General features: G+C 68.4%; 3 protein-coding genes across 3 annotated transcripts; 1 reads left to right on the top strand and 2 right to left on the bottom strand.

Moving 5' to 3' along the window:
* Positions 1–23: 23 nt before the first annotated feature.
* On the bottom strand, positions 24–3,617 carry CUNH14orf93 (chromosome unknown C14orf93 homolog). The gene is given in 5 exon segments (XM_073326956.1): positions 24–1,675; positions 1,953–2,014; positions 2,094–2,351; positions 3,091–3,215; positions 3,218–3,617. Coding segments are annotated over 5 exon segments (1,053 nt in total). The 5' UTR covers positions 3,588–3,617; the 3' UTR covers positions 24–1,437.
* An 8,225-nt stretch (positions 3,618–11,842) lies between these two features.
* On the bottom strand, positions 11,843–14,326 carry PSMB5 (proteasome 20S subunit beta 5). The gene is made up of 3 exons (XM_073326957.1): positions 14,091–14,326; positions 12,727–13,033; positions 11,843–12,363 (listed from the first exon to the last, which is right to left on the bottom strand). The coding sequence occupies exons 1-3, from the start codon at positions 14,292–14,294 to the stop codon at positions 12,062–12,064; spliced, it is 813 nt and encodes a 270-aa protein (XP_073183058.1). The 5' UTR covers positions 14,295–14,326; the 3' UTR covers positions 11,843–12,061.
* Positions 14,327–15,292: 966 nt separating this feature from the next.
* Positions 15,293–19,023, top strand: PSMB11 (proteasome subunit beta 11). Its single transcript, XM_073326960.1, has one exon. It carries the CDS (start codon positions 16,941–16,943, stop codon positions 17,739–17,741), a length of 801 nt encoding a protein of 266 aa, XP_073183061.1. The 5' UTR covers positions 15,293–16,940; the 3' UTR covers positions 17,742–19,023.
* The last annotated feature ends 115 nt before the right edge of the window (positions 19,024–19,138 follow it).

Consider the following 19,138-nt stretch of genomic DNA (forward strand, 5'->3'; position numbering starts at 1 on the left):
ACGCGCTATCTCAGAGTGCAGGAAGCGCCAAGGGACACAGAGAGGGGCCAGGGGTCGGTCAGGAAGCGCCTAGGGGCACAGAGAGGGGCCAGGGGTCGGGCAGGAAGCGCCTAGGGGCACAGAGAGGGGCCAGGGGTCGGGCAGGAAGCCCCAAGGGGCACAGAGAGGGGTCAGGGGTTGGGCAGGAAGCGCCAAGGGCACCGAGGGGTCAGGGGTTGGGCAGGAAGCGCCAAGGGGCACAGAGAGGGGCCAGGGGTTGGGCAGGAAGCGCCAAGGGGCACAGAGAGGGGTCAGGGGTTGGGCAGGAAGCGCCAAGGGGCACAGAGAGGGGTCAGGGGTTGGGCAGGAAGCGCCAAGGGCACCGAGGGGTCAGGGGTTGGGCAGGAAGCGCCAAGGGGCACAGAGAGGGGTCAGGGGTTGGGCAGGAAGCGCGAAGGGGCACAGAGAGGGGTCAGGGGTTGGGCAGGAAGCGCCAAGGGGCACAGAGAGGGGCCAGGGGTTGGGCAGGAAGCGCGAAGGGGCACAGAGAGGGGTCAGGGGTCGGGCAGGAAGCGCGAAGGGGCACAGAGAGGGGTCAGGGGTCGGGCAGGAAGCGCGAAGGGGCACAGAGAGGGGTCAGGGGTTGGGCAGGAAGCGCCTAGGGGCACAGAGAGGGGTCAGGGGTCGGGCAGGAAGCGCCAAGGGGCACAGAGAGGGGCCAAGGGTCGGTCAGGAAGCGCCTAGGGGCACAGAGAGGGGCCAGGGGTCGGGCAGGTAGCGCCAAGGGGCACAGAGAGGGGTCAGGGGTTGGGCAGGAAGCGCCAAGGGCACCGAGGGGTCAGGGGTTGGGCAGGAAGCGCCAAGGGGCACAGAGAGGGGCCAGGGGTTGGGCAGGAAGCGCCAAGGGGCACAGAGAGGGGTCAGGGGTTGGGCAGGAAGCGCCAAGGGGCACAGAGAGGGGTCAGGGGTTGGGCAGGAAGCGCCAAGGGCACCGAGGGGTCAGGGGTTGGGCAGGAAGCGCCAAGGGGCACAGAGAGGGGTCAGGGGTTGGGCAGGAAGCGCCTAGGGGCACAGAGAGGGGTCAGGGGTTGGGCAGGAAGCGCCAAGGGGCACAGAGAGGGGCCAGGGGTCGGGCAGGAAGCGCCAAGGGGCACAGAGAGGGGTCAGGGGTTGGGCAGGAAGCGCCAAGGGCACCAAGGGGTCAGGGGTTGGGCAGGAAGCGCCAAGGGGCACAGAGAGGGGCCAGGGGTTGGGCAGGAAGCGCGAAGGGGCACAGAGAGGGGTCAGGGGTTGGGCAGGAAGCGCCTAGGGGCACAGAGAGGGGTCAGGGGTCGGGCAGGAAGCGCGAAGGGGCACAGAGAGGGGTCAGGGGTTGGGCAGGAAGCGCCTAGGGGCACAGAGAGGGGTCAGGGGTTGGGCAGGAAGCGCCAAGGGGCACAGAGAGGGGCCAAGGGTCGGTCAGGAAGCGCCTAGGGGCACAGAGAGGGGCCAGGGGTCGGGCAGGAAGCGCCAAGGGGCACAGAGAGGGGTCAGGGGTCGGGCAGGAAGCATGTTTAGGGGCACGGGGGGGCAAGGTGTAAACACGCACTCACCCTTTAGCTCCTTGTCAGTGTAGTTATGCTGACTCGTCACCAGTTCGTGCCTCAGTTTCTCCAACAGGAATTTCACCACCCCAATGTTCCAGGAAGACTTGATGCTGCCAAGGTGGCAGAAGGGAGGGCGAGAGTCATGCCAAAGCCCCCCATCCCACTGCCAGACAGGTCTAGAGGTTAGAGTGTGGGGCTGGGAGCCAGGACTCCTGGGTTCTATCCCAGCTCTGGGAGTGGAGGGGGCCTAGTGGATAGAGCAGAGTGGAGAGCAATCCAGGACTCCTGGGTTCTCTCCCTGGCTCTAGGAGGTGGGTGGGCCTAGTGGTTATAGCGGAGCGAAGGGGCATGCCAGGACTCCTGGGTTCATTGCGGGGAGGGACTCACCTTTCAGAGCCATTGAATCTCCTCTGGTTGGTGATGTTGTTGTGGACGTTATGGACGAGTTTCTGTGGGGCAGACAGTGAGTCACTGGCGTGAGGGGTCCCCAGCCGCCCCCCTCCGCCAGCCCGGCTAGCCTCCACTCACCGACAGCACCAGGTCCCTCTTGCGCCGGGAGTTCTTGGGCCCACTGCCCCGGCTGCGGCAGGGGCCGCTGGTGAACCCCAGGGAGAACCGGGGCTCCCCTGGGCTGCCATTCTCTAGGGCCGTGCAGGGGGGTGGCTCCTCGGAACCCGAGGGTGAGGGTTCCCCCACGGGCTGGGGGGAAGGGGAGGGGGTGGTGGGGAAAGCCGGGACCACCACTCGCTGAAGAGGGTCCTCCAGGGGGGGCTGCTCCTCCAGCACCTGGGGGAGAAATGCATCAGCCCTGATGGTGCCCCTCACTCCCGACCCGCAGCCCCCTGGGCTCTCCCCACAGCCCCGCGGTGCCCCTCACTCCCGACCCGCAGCCCCCTGGGCTCTCCCCACAGCCCCGCGGTGCCCCTCACTCCCGACCCGCAGCCCCCTGGGCTCTCCCCACAGCCCCGCGGTGCCCCTCACTCCCGACCCGCAGCCCCCTGGGCTCTCCCCACAGCCCCGCGGTGCCCCTCACTCCCGACCCGCAGCCCCCTGGGCTCTCCCCACAGCCCGACGGTGCCCCTCACTCCTGACCCGCAACCGCCTGGGATCTCCCCACAGCCCCGCGGTGCCCCTCACTCCCGACCCGCAGCCCCCTGGGCTCTCCCACAGCCCCACGGTGCCCCTCACTCCCGACCCGCAGCCCCCTGGGCTCTCCCCACAGCCCCGTGGTGCCCCTCACTCCCGACCCGCAGCCCCCTAGGACACTCCTTCAGCCCCGCGGTGCCCCTCACTCCTGGCTCACAGCCCCCTGTGCCCTCCCTACAGCCCCACGGTGCCCCTCACTCCCAATCCGCAGCACTGGCATTGCCCTTCAAGCCTGTGCCCTGGGCACCAAGTGGGGGTTGGCGTGACTCCCACAATGCATCACTGCCAAGCAGCTCTTGGACAGGAGCCAGCTGTTCCCGGCCAGGGGGGGCTAAGCTACCACCATGGCAGGGCGCAGTGGGGTCTGTGGCTCACACACCCCACCCAGTCCCGAGTCTCCAGGCTGCACAGGTGAGAAACCCAGGCGTCCGGGAGGTTCTGTCGCTGCTCCTAGCTGCCTCAGCTCCTCGATCACCCCTTGGACGCTGCTCCCCAAGCCTTCAGCTCCTCCTCGGGCTCCTCGGGCTCCTCGGCCACCGTCGGGCAGGGGCTGGCCTTGACGGTCGGGGGCGCCCCCCTCCGCAGCCCCCCCACCTCCTCCTCCAGCCGCTGCAGGGCCTGGTTGTTGGCCTTTGCCAGGGCCAGGGCGGCCTCGGCCAGCCCCACGGCCTTGTCCAGGCGCTGGTAAATGACGTGCAGCAGCTGCTCGGAGCTCTGCACTGCCAGCCCGTGGCCCGAGACACTGATGGGGGCACAGGGGGCTGGGGGTGTACCACCACCCCCCTCTGCCCCCGGCTCCCGCTTGCAGGCACAGCAGCAGGCCGTGGCCTCCTGGGCACCGGGGGGTGAGAAGAGGATGGTGGCGCTGAAGGACATGGCGAGCCCAAGGGTTTGTGGGAGCTTCTCGCTCAACGCGCTATCTCAGAGTATGGGCGCACCCGGGGGCGGCTCCCAGAGCCCATGGCTCCCCTGGGCGGGGCTGAGCACTACGGGAGCTGAGGGGAGGGAAAGTCAAGGAAAATATAACCTCGGGGGGACGGGCGACTGTGGGAAGGGGTTGGCATGACCCAGGGGTGGGTGGCTGTGGTGGGGGTGACATGACCCAAGGGGTGAGTGGCTGTGGGGGGGTGACCCAAGGGGGGTGGCTGTAAGGGTGGGGTTAGCATGATGGGAGGACAGCTGTCGGGGGGTTAGTGGCTGCGAGGGGGGGGTTGCATGACAGGGGGGTGGCTGTGAGGGCAGGGTTGGCTTGATCCCGGGGGAGGGTGGCTGTGAGGGAGGGATGGTGTGGCCCTGGGGGAATGAGTGGCTGTGAGGGGGGGGGTGGCATGACCCAAGGGGGTGAGTGGCTGTGAGGGGGGGTGTGGGGCATGACCCAGGGGGATGGGTGCCGGGGGGGGAGTTGGTGTGACCAGGTGGGGGCCTTGGCTGCAAGGGGAGCTTGACGGCTGTGAGGCAGGTGGGTGCCGTAGCCTAGACATCAGTGGCCATGAGGGCCAGGGAGTTGGCGCCTGACCCGGGATGGGGGAAGGGGGTTGGCGCCTGACCCGGGATGGGGGAAGGGGGTTGGCGCCTGACCCGGGATGAGGGAAGGGGGTTGGCGCCTGACCCGGGATGGGGGAAGGGGGTTGGCGCCTGACCCGGGATGGGGGAAGGGGGTTGGCGCCTGACCCGGGATGGGGGAAGGGGGTTGGCGCCTGACCCGGGATGGGGGAAGGGGGTTGGCGCCTGACCCGGGATGGGGGAAGGGGGTTGGCGCCTGACCCGGGATGGGGGAAGGGAGTTGGCGCCTGACCCGGGATGGGGGAAGGGGGTTGGCGCCTGACCCGGGATGGGGGAAGGGGGTTGGCGCCTGACCCGGGATGGGGGAAGGGGGTTGGCGCCTGACCCGGGATGGGGGAAGGGGGTTGGCGCCTGACCCGGGATGGGGGAAGGGGGTTGGCGCCTGACCCGGGATGGGGGAAGGGAGTTGGCCTGACCCAGAAGTGGGTGACCCTTGAAGCTGATGTGAGACAGGCTGGGGACTGGAACGAGGCCAGGCTTGAAGTGGTTTCCATTATATCTAGGGTTGCAGGTTGGGTCAATGGCTCTCAGCCTCCCACTGTACAGATTGCTCCATTGCCACTGGCCACGGGGCTGGGGCGGGTGGGTGGCATGATGTGGGCTGGGGAGGCTGACAGTGAGGCAGGGCTGGGGCGGAGGGTTGGCATGACAGAGGGCTGGGGGGGGGTTGGTGTGACACGTGGTCAGGGGTGGGTTGGCTTCATGCTGGCCGGGAGTGTTGGCGTGACGTAGGTCTGGGGGTGGTTGGCATGATAGAGGGCTGGGGGCGGGTTGGTGTGGTGGAGGGCTGGGGTGGGTTGGCATGACATGGGGCCCAGTTGGCTTCCTGCAGGCCGGGGCGGGGCTTGGCGTGATGGAGGGCCGAGGGTGGGTTGGCATGACATGGGGCCCGGTTGGCTTCATGCAGGCCGGGGGGGGTTGGCGTGATGGAAGGCCCGGGGGGGGTGGTTGGCGTGATGGAGGGCCGAGGGTGGGTTGGCGTGATGTAGGTCTGCGGGGGGGTTGGCGTGATGGAAGGCCCGGGGGGGGGGGGGTGGTTGGCGTGATGGAGGGCCGAGGGTGGGTTGGCGTGATGTAGGTCTGCGGGGGGGTTGGCGTGATGGAGGGCCCCGGGGGGGTTGGCGTGATGGAGGGCCCCGGGGGGGGGGGTGGTTGGCGTGATGGAGGGCCGAGGGTGGGTTGCCGTGATGTAGGTCTGTGGGGGGGTTGGCGTGATGCAGGGCCTGGGGGGGTTGGCATGACATGGGGGCCCGGTTGGCTTCATGCAGGCCGGGGGGGGGTTGGTGTGATGGAGGGCCCGGGGGGGGTGGTTGGCGTGATGGAGGGCCGAGGGTGGGTTGGCGTGATGTAGGTCTGCGGGGGGGTTGGCGTGATGGAGTGCCTCGGGGGGGGGTTGGCGTGATGGAGGGCCCCGGGGGGGGTGGTTGGCGTGATGCAGGGCCCGGGGGGGGGTTGGCGTGATGGAGGGCCCCGGGGGGGTGGTTGGCGTGATGGAGGGCCGAGGGTGGGTTGGCGTGATGGAGGGCCCCGGGGGGGTGGTTGGCGTGATGGAGGGCCCGGGGGGGTGGTTGGCGTGATGGAGGGCCCGGGGGGGGGTGTGATGGAGGGCCCCGGGGGGGTTGGCGTGATGGAGGGCCCCGGGGGGGTTGGCGTGATGGAGGGCCCGGGGGGGGGGTTGGCGTGATGGAGGGCCCCAGGGGGGTGGTTGGCGTGATGGAGGGCCGAGGGTGGGGTGGCGTGATGTAGGTCTGCGGGGGGTTGGCGTGATGCAGGGCCTGGGGGGGTTGGGATGACATGGGGCCCGGTTGGCTTCATGCAGGCCGGGGGGGGGGGGGGTTGCGTGATGGAGGGCCCGGGGGGGGGGGTTGGCGTGATGGAGGGCCCGGGGGGGGGGGGGTTGGCGTGATGGAGGGCCGAGGGTGGGGTGGCGTGATGTAGGTCTGCGGGGGGGTTGGCGTGATGCAGGGCCTGGGGGGGTTGGGATGACATGGGGCCCGGTTGGCTTCATGCAGGCCGGGGGGGGGGGGTTGGCGTGACGTAGGTCTGGGGGGGGCTGGCGTGATGCAGGGCCTGGGGGGGGTTGGCGTCCTGTGGGGCGAGGAGTCCTCTGGGACCCTCATTTCCATAAATGCTAATGACGCCCCTCCCTCCCGGGCCGTTGGTTGTTTACTTGGGGCCCAGCGGTTTAGAATCTTGGCCTGCCCAACGTTCCACTCCCTGTGTGCAGCGCGGGGGCGGGGCGGGGGCGATGGGAGGAGGGAGCGAGCGCCGGGGCCGTGTACAAAGCGCCGCGTCCCCTCGCCACCAACGCTCTCATTGGCTAGCGCGGGAGAAGCCCGAAGTAGCCGATTGGCTGTGAGCCGGCTGTCTCTAGGCCAGGGCAGACGGGAGGGGGGTTCTCAGAGCAAAGATGGGAGAAGGGGTCCCTCAAGGGGGACTTTGATGTTGGGCCCTTTTCATGGCCACCCCGTAGCCATCTAGGATTTCGGGGCTGCCCCCTCAACAGATGATCTCCAGACCTGGTCACACCAACCACGCCCCCACCTCCTGTCAGGTCACCCCAACCTCTGTCATGGCCGCCCCAGCGTGGGTCATGCCAACCACCCCCCACCTCCTGTCAGGTCACGCCACCCTCTGTCATGGCCGCCCCAGCCTGGGTCATGCCAACCACCCCCCACCTCCTGTCAGGTCACGCCAACCTCTGTCATGGCCGCCCCAGCCTGGGTCATGCCAACCACGCCCCCACCTCCTGTCAGGTCACGCCACCCTCTGTCATGGCCGCCCCAGCCTGGGTCATGCCAACCACCCCCCACCTCCTGTCAGGTCGCGCCACCGTCTGTCATGGCCGCCCCAGCCTGGGTCATGCCAACCACGCCCCCACCTCCTGTCAGGTCACCCCAACCTCTGTCATGGCCGCCCCAGCCTGGGTCATGCCAACCACCCCCCACCTCCTGTCAGGTCACGCCAACCTCTGTCATGGCCGCCCCAGCCTGGGTCATGCCAACCACGCCCCCACCTCCTGTCAGGTCACGCCACCCTCTGTCATGGCCGCCCCAGCCTGGGTCATGCCAACCACCCCCCACCTCCTGTCAGGTCGCGCCACCCTCTGTCATGGCCGCCCCAGCCTGGGTCATGCCAACCACGCCCCCACCTCCTGTCAGGTCACGCCACCCTCTGTCATGGCCGCCCCAGCCTGGGTCATGCCAACCACCCCCCACCTCCTGTCAGGTCGCGCCACCCTCTGTCATGGCCGCCCCAGCCTGGGTCATGCCAACCACCCCCCCACCTCCTGTCAGGTCGCGCCACCCTCTGTCATGGCCGCCCCAGCCTGGGTCATGCCAACCACCCCCCACCTCCTGTCAGGTCGCGCCAACCTCTGTCATGGCCGCCCCAGCCTGGGTCATGCCAACCACCCCCCACCTCCTGTCAGGTCACGCCAACCTCTGTCATGGCCGCCCCAGCCTGGGTCATGCCAACCACGCCCCCACCTCCTGTCAGGTCACGCCACCGTCTGTCATGGCCGCCCCAGCCTGGGTCATGCCAACCACCCCCCACCTCCTGTCAGGTCACGCCACCCTCTGTCATGGCCGCCCCAGCCTGGGTCATGCCAACCACGCCCCCACCTCCTGTCAGGTCACGCCACCCTCTGTCATGGCCGCCCACGCGTGGTCCTCCTCCCCATCCATCCTCCCCATGCCTGGCCAGTGGTGCTAGAACATTTTTAATAGTGGGGGTGTTGAAAGCCAGCCCTGTGCACCCCACCCCCACGCTGAGGCTGGGAGCACTCCCTGCACCCATTCCTATGCACACGGCCCTTCTCCCCCCCCCCGGCCATCCCTCCCCACACCGGACTTCTCCACCGCTCCCCTCCCCATCCGTCCCTCCCCACGCCGGGCCTTCTCCACCCCTCCCCTCCCCTTCCTTCCCCACACCGGCCTTCTCCCCTGGCCTTCTCCCCTGGGTGCGTGTACATCTGTCCTCCCACCCGCAAGAGCTGTGCAACCGAATCCTGCTCCCCCACAGATATCTATCTACCCCCTCCAGGCCCTTCCTGCCCACCCCCACATCTATCCCCCTCCCCTTTCCAGCCCCTCCCTGTCCAGCCCCCCCCATCATCCCCCCTCCCCATCCATCCCCCTGCATCTATTCTCCTCCCCCTCCAGCCCCCCCGCATGTATTCCCCTCCCCCATCCAGCTGCCCCTCCCCGTCCAGCCCCCCTGCATCTATTTCCCCTCACCCTCAAGCCCCCTTGCATCTATCTATTCCCCACTCCCTCCCAACCAGCCACCCCTCCCCCCGCCAGCCACATCCCATGTACCTATCCCCCCCCCCAGCCCCCCCCAGCCGCCCCCTCTGGATTGCACACGGCCCTGCCCCAGGCCGCCTCTTTGCACGTGTGCCCAGGCCAGGCAGCGCAGGGGGGTGGGGTGGGGGGCCCGGCCTGGCCCCCCAGCGCCGCGGGTAAAGGATACAGGAAGGTCGCGGGCGGCTCTTTGTATTCGTGTGTGTGCACCAGGGGACGTGGGCCACATGCCGCCCCCCCCACCCGCTCTGATTGGCTGGGGCACTGCACACGCCCGCCCAGCTTCCCCCCCCATCTGCACACGCCCGCCCTCAGCACACACCGCTCCCCCGGCTGTTCCCACCCCTCAACCCCCCCGCTGCTCCCACCCCCCCAGCTGCACACGCCCGCCCTCAGCACACACCGCTCCCCCGGCTGTTCCCACCCCTCAAACCCCCCCCCCGCTGCTCCCACCCCCCCAGCTGCACACGCCCGCCCAGCTTCCCCCCCCCCATCTGCACACACCCACCCTCAGCACACACCGCTCCCCCGGCTGTTCCCACCCCCCAACTGCACACGCCCGCCCTCAGCACACACCGCTCCCCCGGCTGTTCCCACCCCTTAACACCCCCCCGCTGCTCCCACCCCCCCAGCTGCACACGCCCGCCCTCAGCACACACCGCTCCCCCGGCTGTTCCCACCCCCCAACTGCACACGCCCGCCCTCAGCACACACCGCTCCCCCGGCTGTTCCCACCCCTCAACCCCCCCCCGCTGCTCCCACCCCCCAACTGCACACGCCCGCCCTCAGCACACACCGCTCCCCCGGCTGTTCCCACCCCTCAACCCCCCCCCGCTGCTCCCACCCCCCAACTGCACACGCCCGCCCTCAGCACACACCGCTCCCCCAGCTGTTCCCACCCCTCAACCCCCCCCCGCTGCTCCCACCCCCCAACTGCACACGCCCGCCCTCAGCACACACCGCTCCCCCGGCTGTTCCCACCCCTTAACAGCCCCCCGCTGCTCCCACCCCCCAACTGCACACGCCCGCCCTCAGCACACACCGCTCCCCCGGCTGTTCCCACCCCTTACACACCCCCCCGCTGCTCCCACCCCCCCAGGTGCACACACCCGCCCTCAGCACACACCGCTCCCCCGGCTGTTCCCACCCCTCAACCCCCCCCACTGCTCCCACCCCCCCAGCTGCACACACCCGCCCTCAGCACACACTGCTCCCCCCAGCTGCTCCCACCCCCTCAACCCTCCCCCCGGCTGCTCCCACCCCACCAGCTACAAACACCCACCCACAGCGCGCACACCCCCAGCTGCTCGCACGCCTGCCTCCCCCCCCACATGCATTCCTTGGTGGGTCCCTGCCAGGGGCACCCCAGCTGTTCCCATCCCCCAACCGCTTCCCCCCCCAGCTGCATATGCCCACCCCCAGCATGCACTGCTCCCCTGGTGGCTCCACCCTCCCCCTTCCGCAGCTGCACATGTGGGCCCACAGCTTGCACACCCCCAGCTGCACACATCTCCCTCTCCTGCATGCCTCAGTGGGGCCCTGCCAGGGACACCCCAACATGCTCCCACCTTCCCAGTCCCCCCCCAGCCACCCTCTCTCTGTCCTTTCTCCCCTCCTGGGTTGGCTCCCTGTCCCCCTCTCCCCCGGTGCTCCACCCTCCCTCTCTTCATGCCCCAGCTCCGGAGCACCCTTGTCTCTCTTACTCTCCCCCCACCTCCATCCCCCCTTTCCCACTCCTCACCCTACGGTGGGGATACAGGGGAAGGGGCAGTGGGGTCAAGCAGAGATGGGGTGCGGGCAAGGTTAACCCTGGGTCACCTCCCACAGAGTGACCCAGCAAAGAGAAGTGGGGGTGAGATGGGGTGTGTGAGGCAGGATTGAGGAGCATGGGCCACTTGGGGGGAGCCCAGGACTCCTGGGTTTTCTCCCTAGCTCCAGGAGGGGAGTGGGGTCTAAGTGGTTAGAGTGGGCAGGGGCTGGGTGCTAGGACTGACTCCTGGGTTCTCTCCCTGGCTCTGGGAAGGAAGTAGGGTCCATTGGTCAGTGGGGCTGGGAGCCGGACTCCTGGGTTCTATGCCCGTCTCCTTGCTGCTCCCTGGTGGGTTGTTGACATGCAGCCACCTCGGCATCGCAGGCGAAGGCAGGGCACAGGGCCGGTTCCGAAGCCCATGGAACATGATCCGGCCGGATGGCACCGACCCCGGGCCGGCTCTGGGGTGGGCTGCACAGAGCAAATCCACCTGTCGCCACTGACACCCTCATTGGCCAGCTTCACCTTCCAGCCCCACGTCTTGTCTGTGCTGGCTGGGACAGGGGCTCCCGGCTGCACTCCCCACCGCAGCGCTGGCTGGGACAGTCGCTCCCGGCTGTATCCATAGGGCTGTACTCACCCCCGCAGCACTGGCTGGGACAGTCGCTCCCGGCTGTACCTATAGGGCTGTATTCACCCCCGCAGCACTGGCTGGGACACTCACTGCCGGCTGTACTCACCCCCGCTGCACGCGCTATCTCAGAGTCGGCTGTATCCATAGGGCTGTACTCACCCCCGCAGCACTGGCTGGGACAGTCGCTCCCGGCTGTACCCACACAGCTCTACTCACAGCTGTAGCACTGGCTCACGCCCCAGCTCGTCCTCATTTCCCACTCCCCCATTTGCGGGGGTCAAGCACCACTGGCCGGCCCCTGGCAGGCGAATGACAAACCGCACCTGACAGGCGGCCGATGCCCTGGTGAGTTCCCCTCTGGGGATCTGCCAGGCAGCCAGCTTCTACCGCAAGGAAAGGCCGCACTGGCAGAGCCTCCTCGCTCGCCCCCAGCTGGCTCTGAGCCTTTGTTCGAGGAATTAATGAACTGGGGCCCGCTGGGCAGTGCCACAATACTCCCTGGAAGCCAGCAATGCGCAAGGGTCAGGCGAGGTTGCCCGGGCCCTGTCCCTGGGGATTTACAGCTGGTAGGGGTAGCCCCTCAGGCTGTAAAGCCGGGAGCAGCCAGGCACTGGCCCTGCCGATCCTGACTGCCCCCCATCGGCGATGTCCCCTGTGCCTCCCCCAGCCTTCCTGGGAGGCCAGAGAACTCAGGGTCAGAGCACTGCGTCCAGCCCCAGCCTGCCTCCCCCACCCCCCACCGGATTCCCCGAGCCAGGCTCCCCCTGATCCGGGGCAGGTTGAGCCCCAGGGAGTGGGTGGCGCAGGCGGGCCAGGCTGGGCTCACTAGCAGCCCAGCTTAGGACTAGGCCCACCCCCTACCCCCCCAAATGACGACACTCTCCAGCAGTGGGGCAGAAACAGCTTTATAGGGAGCCAGCAGGGTCCTCGCACCATGGGCCCCTGCAGCCACCCCATGGCCCTAGCTCCACCCCCAGCTATAGGCCATGTCCCCTGCGATGTGCAGTTACCCCAGCCAAGCCCCTTCCTTTGTAACCTTCAGGGAATCCCCATGGCCAATCCGTGCCCCCCCCCCCCCCGGCGCGGCCCCAGCCCACACTCAGGGTGCCCCGTCCCCCTGCGGGTCCCCGCAGTACTGAGCGTGAAGCTGGGCCACGTCGTCGGTGGAGACGCGGACCCAGCCGTCCTGCCGGACATGGTACAGGTTGACCTCGCCCCCGGAGTAGGCATCGCGGTAGGTGGCCTGATAGATGGCACGGCGGGCCAGGTCGTAGGCCTCCTCGGCTGACATGTCGGGCGCGTAGCCGCGGTCTAGCACCCCGTAGGCGTACACCGAGCCCGAGCCCACGGAGAAAGCGGTGCCTGAGAGGCGGTTCCCCTCACTGTCCACATAGTACAGGCCTGAGGGAAGAGGGGGGTTACTGCAGGCTCCCCCCGGAGATGCGGTCCCCCCTCTTCCCAGGGACAGGGGGCTCCCCCTCCCCAGCTACGGGGTCCCCCCTCTTCCCAGAGACAGGGGGCACTGCACATGTAACTCCTCTCCCCAAAGTGAAGCCAAAGGGGAGGGGATGGGGCAATGAGGGTCCCCTGGAAGGTGTAGATAAGGGGATCATCCCAAGGGGGAAGGTAGGGACAAATGAATGGAGGGGGGAGGAGCTGGGGAGGGAGGGGAGACCCTGGGAGGGGGCTGGGTACTCTGGGGCCCCGGGGGGCAGGAAGATTCCCAGGAGGGGGCTGGGTGCTCTGGGGCAGGGGTGCCCTCACCTGGGCCCCGCTTGTCCCAGCCGCAGATCATGGTCCCCAAGCGGAGGCCCAGCCCCTTGTACTGATACACCATGTTGGCCAGCAGCTTGGAGGCGGCAGCCACGGAGATGCGCTCCTTGTTGCGCAGCTGGTAGATGCGGCACTGCCGGGCCAGCAGCCGCTCCCAGAAGCTGCAGTCGGCGGCGCCGCCCGCCATGGTGCCCAGCAGGTAGGGGTTGATCTCGATCACCTTCTTCACCGTCTGCGAGGCCACGTAGGAGCCGGCTGTGGCCCGCGAGTCCACCGCCACCACCACGCCCTCCTGGAACTGGGGGAGGGAGGATCAGGGGGCACCGAGCTGGGGTACGCCCCCCCAGGGCACAGTGCCCCCCCACCATGCCCTCCTGGAACTGGGGGAGGGAGGATCAGGGGGCACTGAGCTGGGGTACGCCCCCCCAGGGCACAGTGCCCCCCCACCATGCCCTCCTGGAACTGGGGGAGGGAGGATCAGGGGGCACCAAGCTGGGGTACGCCCCCCCACGGCACAGTGCCCCCCACCACCACACCCTCCTGGAACTGGGGGAGGAGGGGTCAGGGGCACCGAGCTGGGGTACGCCCCCCCAGGGCACAGTGCCCCCCACCACCACACCCTCCTGGAACTGGGGGAGGAGGGGTCAGGGGCACCGAGCTGGGGTACGCCCCCCCACGGCACAGTGCCCCCCCACACCCTCCTGGAACTGGGGGAGGAGGGGTCAGGGGCACCGAGCTGGGGTACGCCCCCCTGGAGCACAGTGCCCCCCCCCACACCCTCCTGGAACTGGGGGAGGAGGGGTCAGGGGCACCGAGCTGGGGTACGCCCCCCCAGGGCACAGTGCCCCCCCCCACGCCCTCCTGGAACTGGGGGAGGAGGGGTCAGGGGCACCGAGCTGGGGTACGCCCCCCTGGAGCACAGTGCCCCCCACCGCCACTTTCCTGCCACTGGAGGGGGTGGGCGGGTCAGGGGCACAAGCCCGGGTATGGCCCCGCTGGGGCAAGGCACCCCCACTCCGAGGATGGCAGCCCCATTCCTACACCCTCGCTCCACCCCAGATCACTGCCCAACCCACTCCGGGGCAGAGGGGCTGACCCTGACCCCACTGTGCCCCCCATATGGACTCTGGCGCAGCCCTCAATCCCCTTCCCTGCAGCATGTCACAGGGGGCACCCCCCTAATTCCCGCCCCACACACATAGCAGAGTCTGTGCCCCGCCCCCTCCTCCCTTGGGGGGGGGGTCTCCCAGCCTAGCCCCGCCCCCCCGGGGGGGTCTCCCAGCCTAGCCCCGCCCCCCCGGGGGGGGTCTCCCAGCCTAGCCCCGCCCCTGGGCTCCCTCTCCGGCCCCGCCCACCTTGAAGGCCAGCGTGGTGGTCCCGTGCAGCAGCTCGATCCTGGCGTCCCCCGCGGCCGGGAGCCCCCAGGCGGGCGGGGCCAAGCCGGGCGGGCCTGGGGCCGGGCGGGGCCCGGGGGCCTGGAGCTCGCAGCGCCCCGCCAGCCCGAAGAAGCCGGCCCGGTTGACGGGCAGCTCCGGCGGCAGCAGGCTGGCCAGCGCCATCTTAGATGAGGGCAGGATGGGGGCGTGGCCTCGCCCTGTCCCATATGTAAGGCCGGCCGCCATCTTGGGTGAGGGCACAGCGTGACTCGGCGGCACTGTGACCGCCATGTTGGACGGAAGGGCTCTCTGACTTCACCTCCTATCAGATGTATGGTGCGTGGGCGCCATCTTCGGTGAGGGCAGCGCATGCGCCTTGAAGGCGAGCTGGCTAGACTACCTAGGTCACTCACAGGATTCGGAGGCCACCTTGGGTTGGGGTGATGGGCTCGCGTAAAGCTGTGCGTGGCGGCCATCTTGGAAACAGGCAAGGCGGCTTCACTACCTGCTGAAAGCGGCGGTCCGCCATCTTTCCGAGGTCAGTGAAGATCACGTGACAGATCCCGCAGCGGCCATCTTGGTTATGAGCAGCCTCACTTCGCTCCCGTCTAACACATGGTGAGTGGCGGCCATCTTTATTAGGGGCATGACTGGCCCTGGAAAGGGCCCCGCCCCCCAGCGCGTGCAAATCCCCCTGCGGCAGGTCACACCTGCAGTCCGTGTGCAAGGGCCGTGCAACCTCGGGCTGCCACCTTTCTACTCCCATCCAGCCGAACACCCTGGCCCCGCCCCTCCCCGAGGCCCCGCCCCCTCACTCATTTTCACTGGGGTGGGGTTGGGGCGGGGCAGGACTCTGGCTGGGATGGAGGGGGATCAGGGTTGGGGCTGGGGGAGTGAGGGCTCTGGCCGGGGGGGCGAGCACCGGGGTGGGGCTGGGATGGAGGGGGATCAGGGTTGGGGCTGGGGGAGTGAGGGCTCTGGCCGGGGGGGCGGGCACCGGGGTGGGGCTGGGATGGAGGGGGATCAGGGTTGGGGCTGGGGGAGTGAGGGCTCTGGCTGGGGGGGCGGGCACCGGGGTGGGGCTGGGATGGAGGGGGATCAGGGTTGGCGTGGGGGGTTAGGGCTCTGGCTGGGGGCAGTGCGCGGAGCCCCCTCACTACCCCTTGGAGCTGGAGGGGGGACATGCTGCTGCTTCCAGGAGCCACAGGGGGCCAGGGCAGGCAGGGAGCCTGCCTTAGCCCTGCCATGACACTGACCAGACTCTTAATGGCCCGGTCAGCAGGTATTCCTGTCCAAAACTGGACACTTGAGAACCCTAGTGCAGCCCCCCCTGCACACTCACTCGTCAGTTGGCAGCCTCTGGGGGCCAGTGTGCAAAGCCCCTTTGTGAATGTGCAAACCACCTGGGAGTGTGCAACCCCCATTGTGAGTGCGCAACACCCTTTCGACTGCGCAACCCTTCTTTGCTGCATGTTTGTGCATCCCATCATGTGAGCATGCAACTCCCGGGAGCATGCAAATCCCGCTTTGGGAGTGTGGAAACCATTTGGGAGTGTGCAACCTGCCACATGAATGTGCAAGCCCCCTTGAGTGTGCAAGCCCTTTTTGCAAATTGGTAAGCTCCTGGGTGTGTGCAACCCCCTTTGTGAGTGTGCAACACCCCCTTGACTGTGCAACCCCTCTTTGCCAGTGCACAACTCCCCCTTTGCATTTATGCAAACCCCTTTGTGTGCATGCAAATCTCTTGCTGGGCGTGAAAATCCCTTTGCAATATGCAGATTCCCTTGGGAGCCTATAAATTGCCCCATGAATGTGCAAGCTACTGTCTCTGTGTGCAACTCCCCCCTTCCCCCCCAGAGCATGCAACTCCCTCAAACCTTCTTGGAGAGGTGGGGGTGAAACAAAGCCCTGTGCTGGAGTCAGCTGCCCCTGATGTGCACGAAAATGCCTGGTGTGTAAGGGTGGCTCCTTGCCCGTCAACATGTGTGTGTACAACCCCAACTCAAGTGTGCAAAATGCCTGGGGCTGGGCCAGCCCCCTTTGCACGGCAGCCAGTGGCTCCCTATGCAGGTGCAGCCCCCCTCTCAGGCTCCCGTCTCTGTGTGCAAGCTACCCCTTGTATGGATCAAAACACACCAGCCCCCACATGCATGTGCACAATCCCCTCTGAGTGTGCAAAGTGCTCTGCCATGCCCCATGTACAATTCCTCTGAGTGCATCCCCACCCCATTTGTACAGAACCCCTTGCACCTGGCCGTATGCCTTTGGGTGTGCCAAGTACCCGGGCACGTGGAAAGCAGACGGCAGGTGTGCCAATTCCCCCCAACCCTCCAAACGCCTTGGGCATGCAAAGCCCCGCTGAGACCGTGCAAAAGTCCTTGTGCGAGTGCAAAGCCCCTTGTGCGTGTGCAACCCCCTCCCCACCTCGGGTGTGTGTGCTGCCACTCCACTCCTGAGCATGGAGACCCCCATTTCGCCCGCGGCCCCCCCAGCCCTGGTAGGTGTGGGGCAAGGGGTCCGGTGCTGTTACCTGACACATCCCCTGTGCGTCTCTCTCTGCCCCCAGCTCTGGGCAGGGGACTCGGCGTGGGGGTGGGGGGACGCCGGGCTGAGCAATGGAGCGTGACAGGAGCTGACAAGGCAGCGTCTGGGTGGGGGGGAATCAGAGACCGACCGGGGGGCTCCCTCCCGCCCGCCCAGCGCTGCTCCCCCCCCGACTCTCTCCTGCCCCAATGACACTGTCTCCCCTCCCCCCAGCGACATTCCCCTCCCCCGTCCCCCTATATTTGCTGGTACCCTCCCTCCCCGCCCCACTCTCCTGGCTGCCCCATGGCTCTGCAGGACTTACTGTGCTGCCGGCCCCGCCCCCCGCCGCCCCCGTGGCCCCTGCCACCCCCCTGCCCGGTGCCTGCTGACATCCCCTGCCCCCTGCCCCACGGCACCACCACGCTGGCCTTCCGGCTGGCCCAGGGCGTGGTGGCAGCAGCTGACACCCGCTCGTCCTGCGGCACCTACGTGGCCTGCCCGGCCTCCCGCAAGGTGCTGCCCGTCCACGCCCGGCTGCTGGCCACCACCTCGGGGACCTCGGCCGACTGCACCACGTGGCTGCGGGCCCTGCGCTGCCAGCTGGCCCTGCGGCGCCAGGAGGACGGGCGGGAGCCGGGCGTGGCCGAGGCGGCGGCGCTGCTGGCGGGCGGGCTGCGGGCGTGGCGGGGGCGCGGGCTGGGCGTGGCCGTGGCGCTTTGCGGCTGGGACCGCGCCGGCCCCGGCCTCTGGTACGTCCACAGCGACGGCACCCGCCTGCCCCTGGACCTGGTGGCCGTGGGCTCCGGCTCGCCCTACGCCTACGGGCTGCTGGACGGGGCCTACCGCCCTGACATGCCGCCCGCCGCCGCCTACGCCCTCGCCCGCCGCGCCGTGGCCCACGCCGCCCGCCGCGACGCCTACTCCGGGGGCTGCGTCGACGTCTTCCACGTGCGCCAGAGCGGCTGGGTCTGGGTGTCCCGCGGCGACGTGGGGGAGCTGGGGGGCCTGGCCCGGGCACCGGGGCCCACCGAGGAGGAGGAGGGAGCAGAACAGACCAGTGTGGACCAGTATAAACCAGCAGGAACCAGCCTGGAGCATCATTAGCCCGTCTATACCAGGATAAACGGACTTGGAGCATTATGAATCGGCGCGGCCCAGCGCTCAGCAGCACGACGTGGCTTAGAGCAGCGCAAAACAGCCGGGCACCGTGACTACACCCGGCTTGGACCCACCCCGCTCCAGCAGCCCCGCGCCGGCCCGGCGTAACCCAGCCTGGCCTCCCGCGAAGCAGCAGGCCCCGGGCGCCGCTGGACCCCCTGGGACCGCCCAAGCAGCGGGGCCCTGGGCGCAGGCGGCTCTGGCCGGAACTGGAATAAAGCAGCAGATGAGCAATAAACGCGGCTGTGGCCGGGCAGCGCGGTATCTGGGGCCCGAGACGTATGGGGGGGGGGGAGGTTTCCATGTTTATCTCCCCATCTGGCACCAGCCCTCCATCCCCCGCCCCACAGCGCCCCCTGCAGGCGAGGCTGGGACTGGAGTAACTGGGAGCCCCACGCGCCCAGCTGCTGGGGGGTGTTATTTCAGCCACGCCCTGGGCATGTCACTCCCTGATCTGAACTGGGGTCCGGGGGCGGCAGGGTCTGGGCTCCCCCCGACTCCTCCTTCCGCTCGGCTGCTTCGCTCCCCCTCCGACTGCACTGCCCCACGGCCCTGCCAAGCGGCCAGCTGCCCGCCCCGTCTTTGTCCCTCCGTCCCTCACTCCCTGCCCCACTCCTTCCGTCCAGCCCTGCTCCCTCCGTCCCTCGCTCCCTGCCCCACTCCTTCCGTCCCTCTGTCCCTGCCCCACTTCCTCCGTCCCTGCCCCATTCCTTCCGTCCAGCCCTGCTCCCTCCGTCCCTCGCTCCCTGCCCCACTCCTTCCGTCCAGCCCCGCTCCCTCCGTCCCTCTGTCCCTGCCCCACTTCCTCTGTCCCTGCCCCACTCCTTCCGTCCAGCCCCACTCCTTCCGTCCCTCTGTCCCTGCCCCCTCCTTCCGTCCAGCCCCACTCCCTCTGTCCCTCTGTCCCTGCCCCACTCTCTCCCTCTTGCTCTCACATTGACCCACCATCTCTTGCTCCCCTCTTTCCCCCATTGCTCTGCTCTGTCCCACCAGCCCCTGCTGAACCCCCTCCCCATCTGTCTGGGGGGACCCCAGTGTTCACGGGGGGCCCCATTAGCAGGTCCTTCATGCTCCAGCAGAGCGAGGGAGGGGGAAGGGCCAGCGGAGCAGTGCCCCCACCCTTCTTTGCTACTGTTGGGGGGGGTCCTGCTGGCCCCTCTCCCCTTCTCATTTACATAGAAATTAAATTGGAGACAAAGACACTTGGGCAGATCAGTCATTATAGCATCCGCCCCCGGGGCCCTGCATGAACCCAGGAGTCCTGCCTCCCAACCCTTCCCCCAGCTCCCTTCTCCCTTCCCCTTCTCCCAGCTCGAACCACCAGACCCCACTCCCCTCCCAGA

Source organism: Lepidochelys kempii, unplaced genomic scaffold, assembly GCF_965140265.1.
Source record: "Lepidochelys kempii isolate rLepKem1 unplaced genomic scaffold, rLepKem1.hap2 scaffold_201, whole genome shotgun sequence".
In the NCBI taxonomy this organism is placed as follows: domain Eukaryota; kingdom Metazoa; phylum Chordata; order Testudines; family Cheloniidae; genus Lepidochelys; species Lepidochelys kempii.

Excerpts from the sequence above, each read along its gene's own strand:
- PSMB5 (XM_073326957.1), bottom strand. The coding sequence starts at position 14,294 with ATGGCGCTGGCCAGCCTGCTGCCGCCGGAGCTGCCCGTCAACCGGGCC. Across the intron at positions 13,034-14,090 it reads CCACCACGCTGGCCTTCAAG|TTCCAGGAGGGCGTGGTGGT; the intron begins GTGGGCGGGGCC and ends TCCCTCCCCCAG. Across the intron at positions 12,364-12,726 it reads CTGGGACAAGCGGGGCCCAG|GCCTGTACTATGTGGACAGT; the intron begins GTGAGGGCACCC and ends CTCTTCCCTCAG.
- PSMB11 (XM_073326960.1), top strand. The coding sequence starts at position 16,941 with ATGGCTCTGCAGGACTTACTGTGCTGCCGGCCCCGCCCCCCGCCGCCC.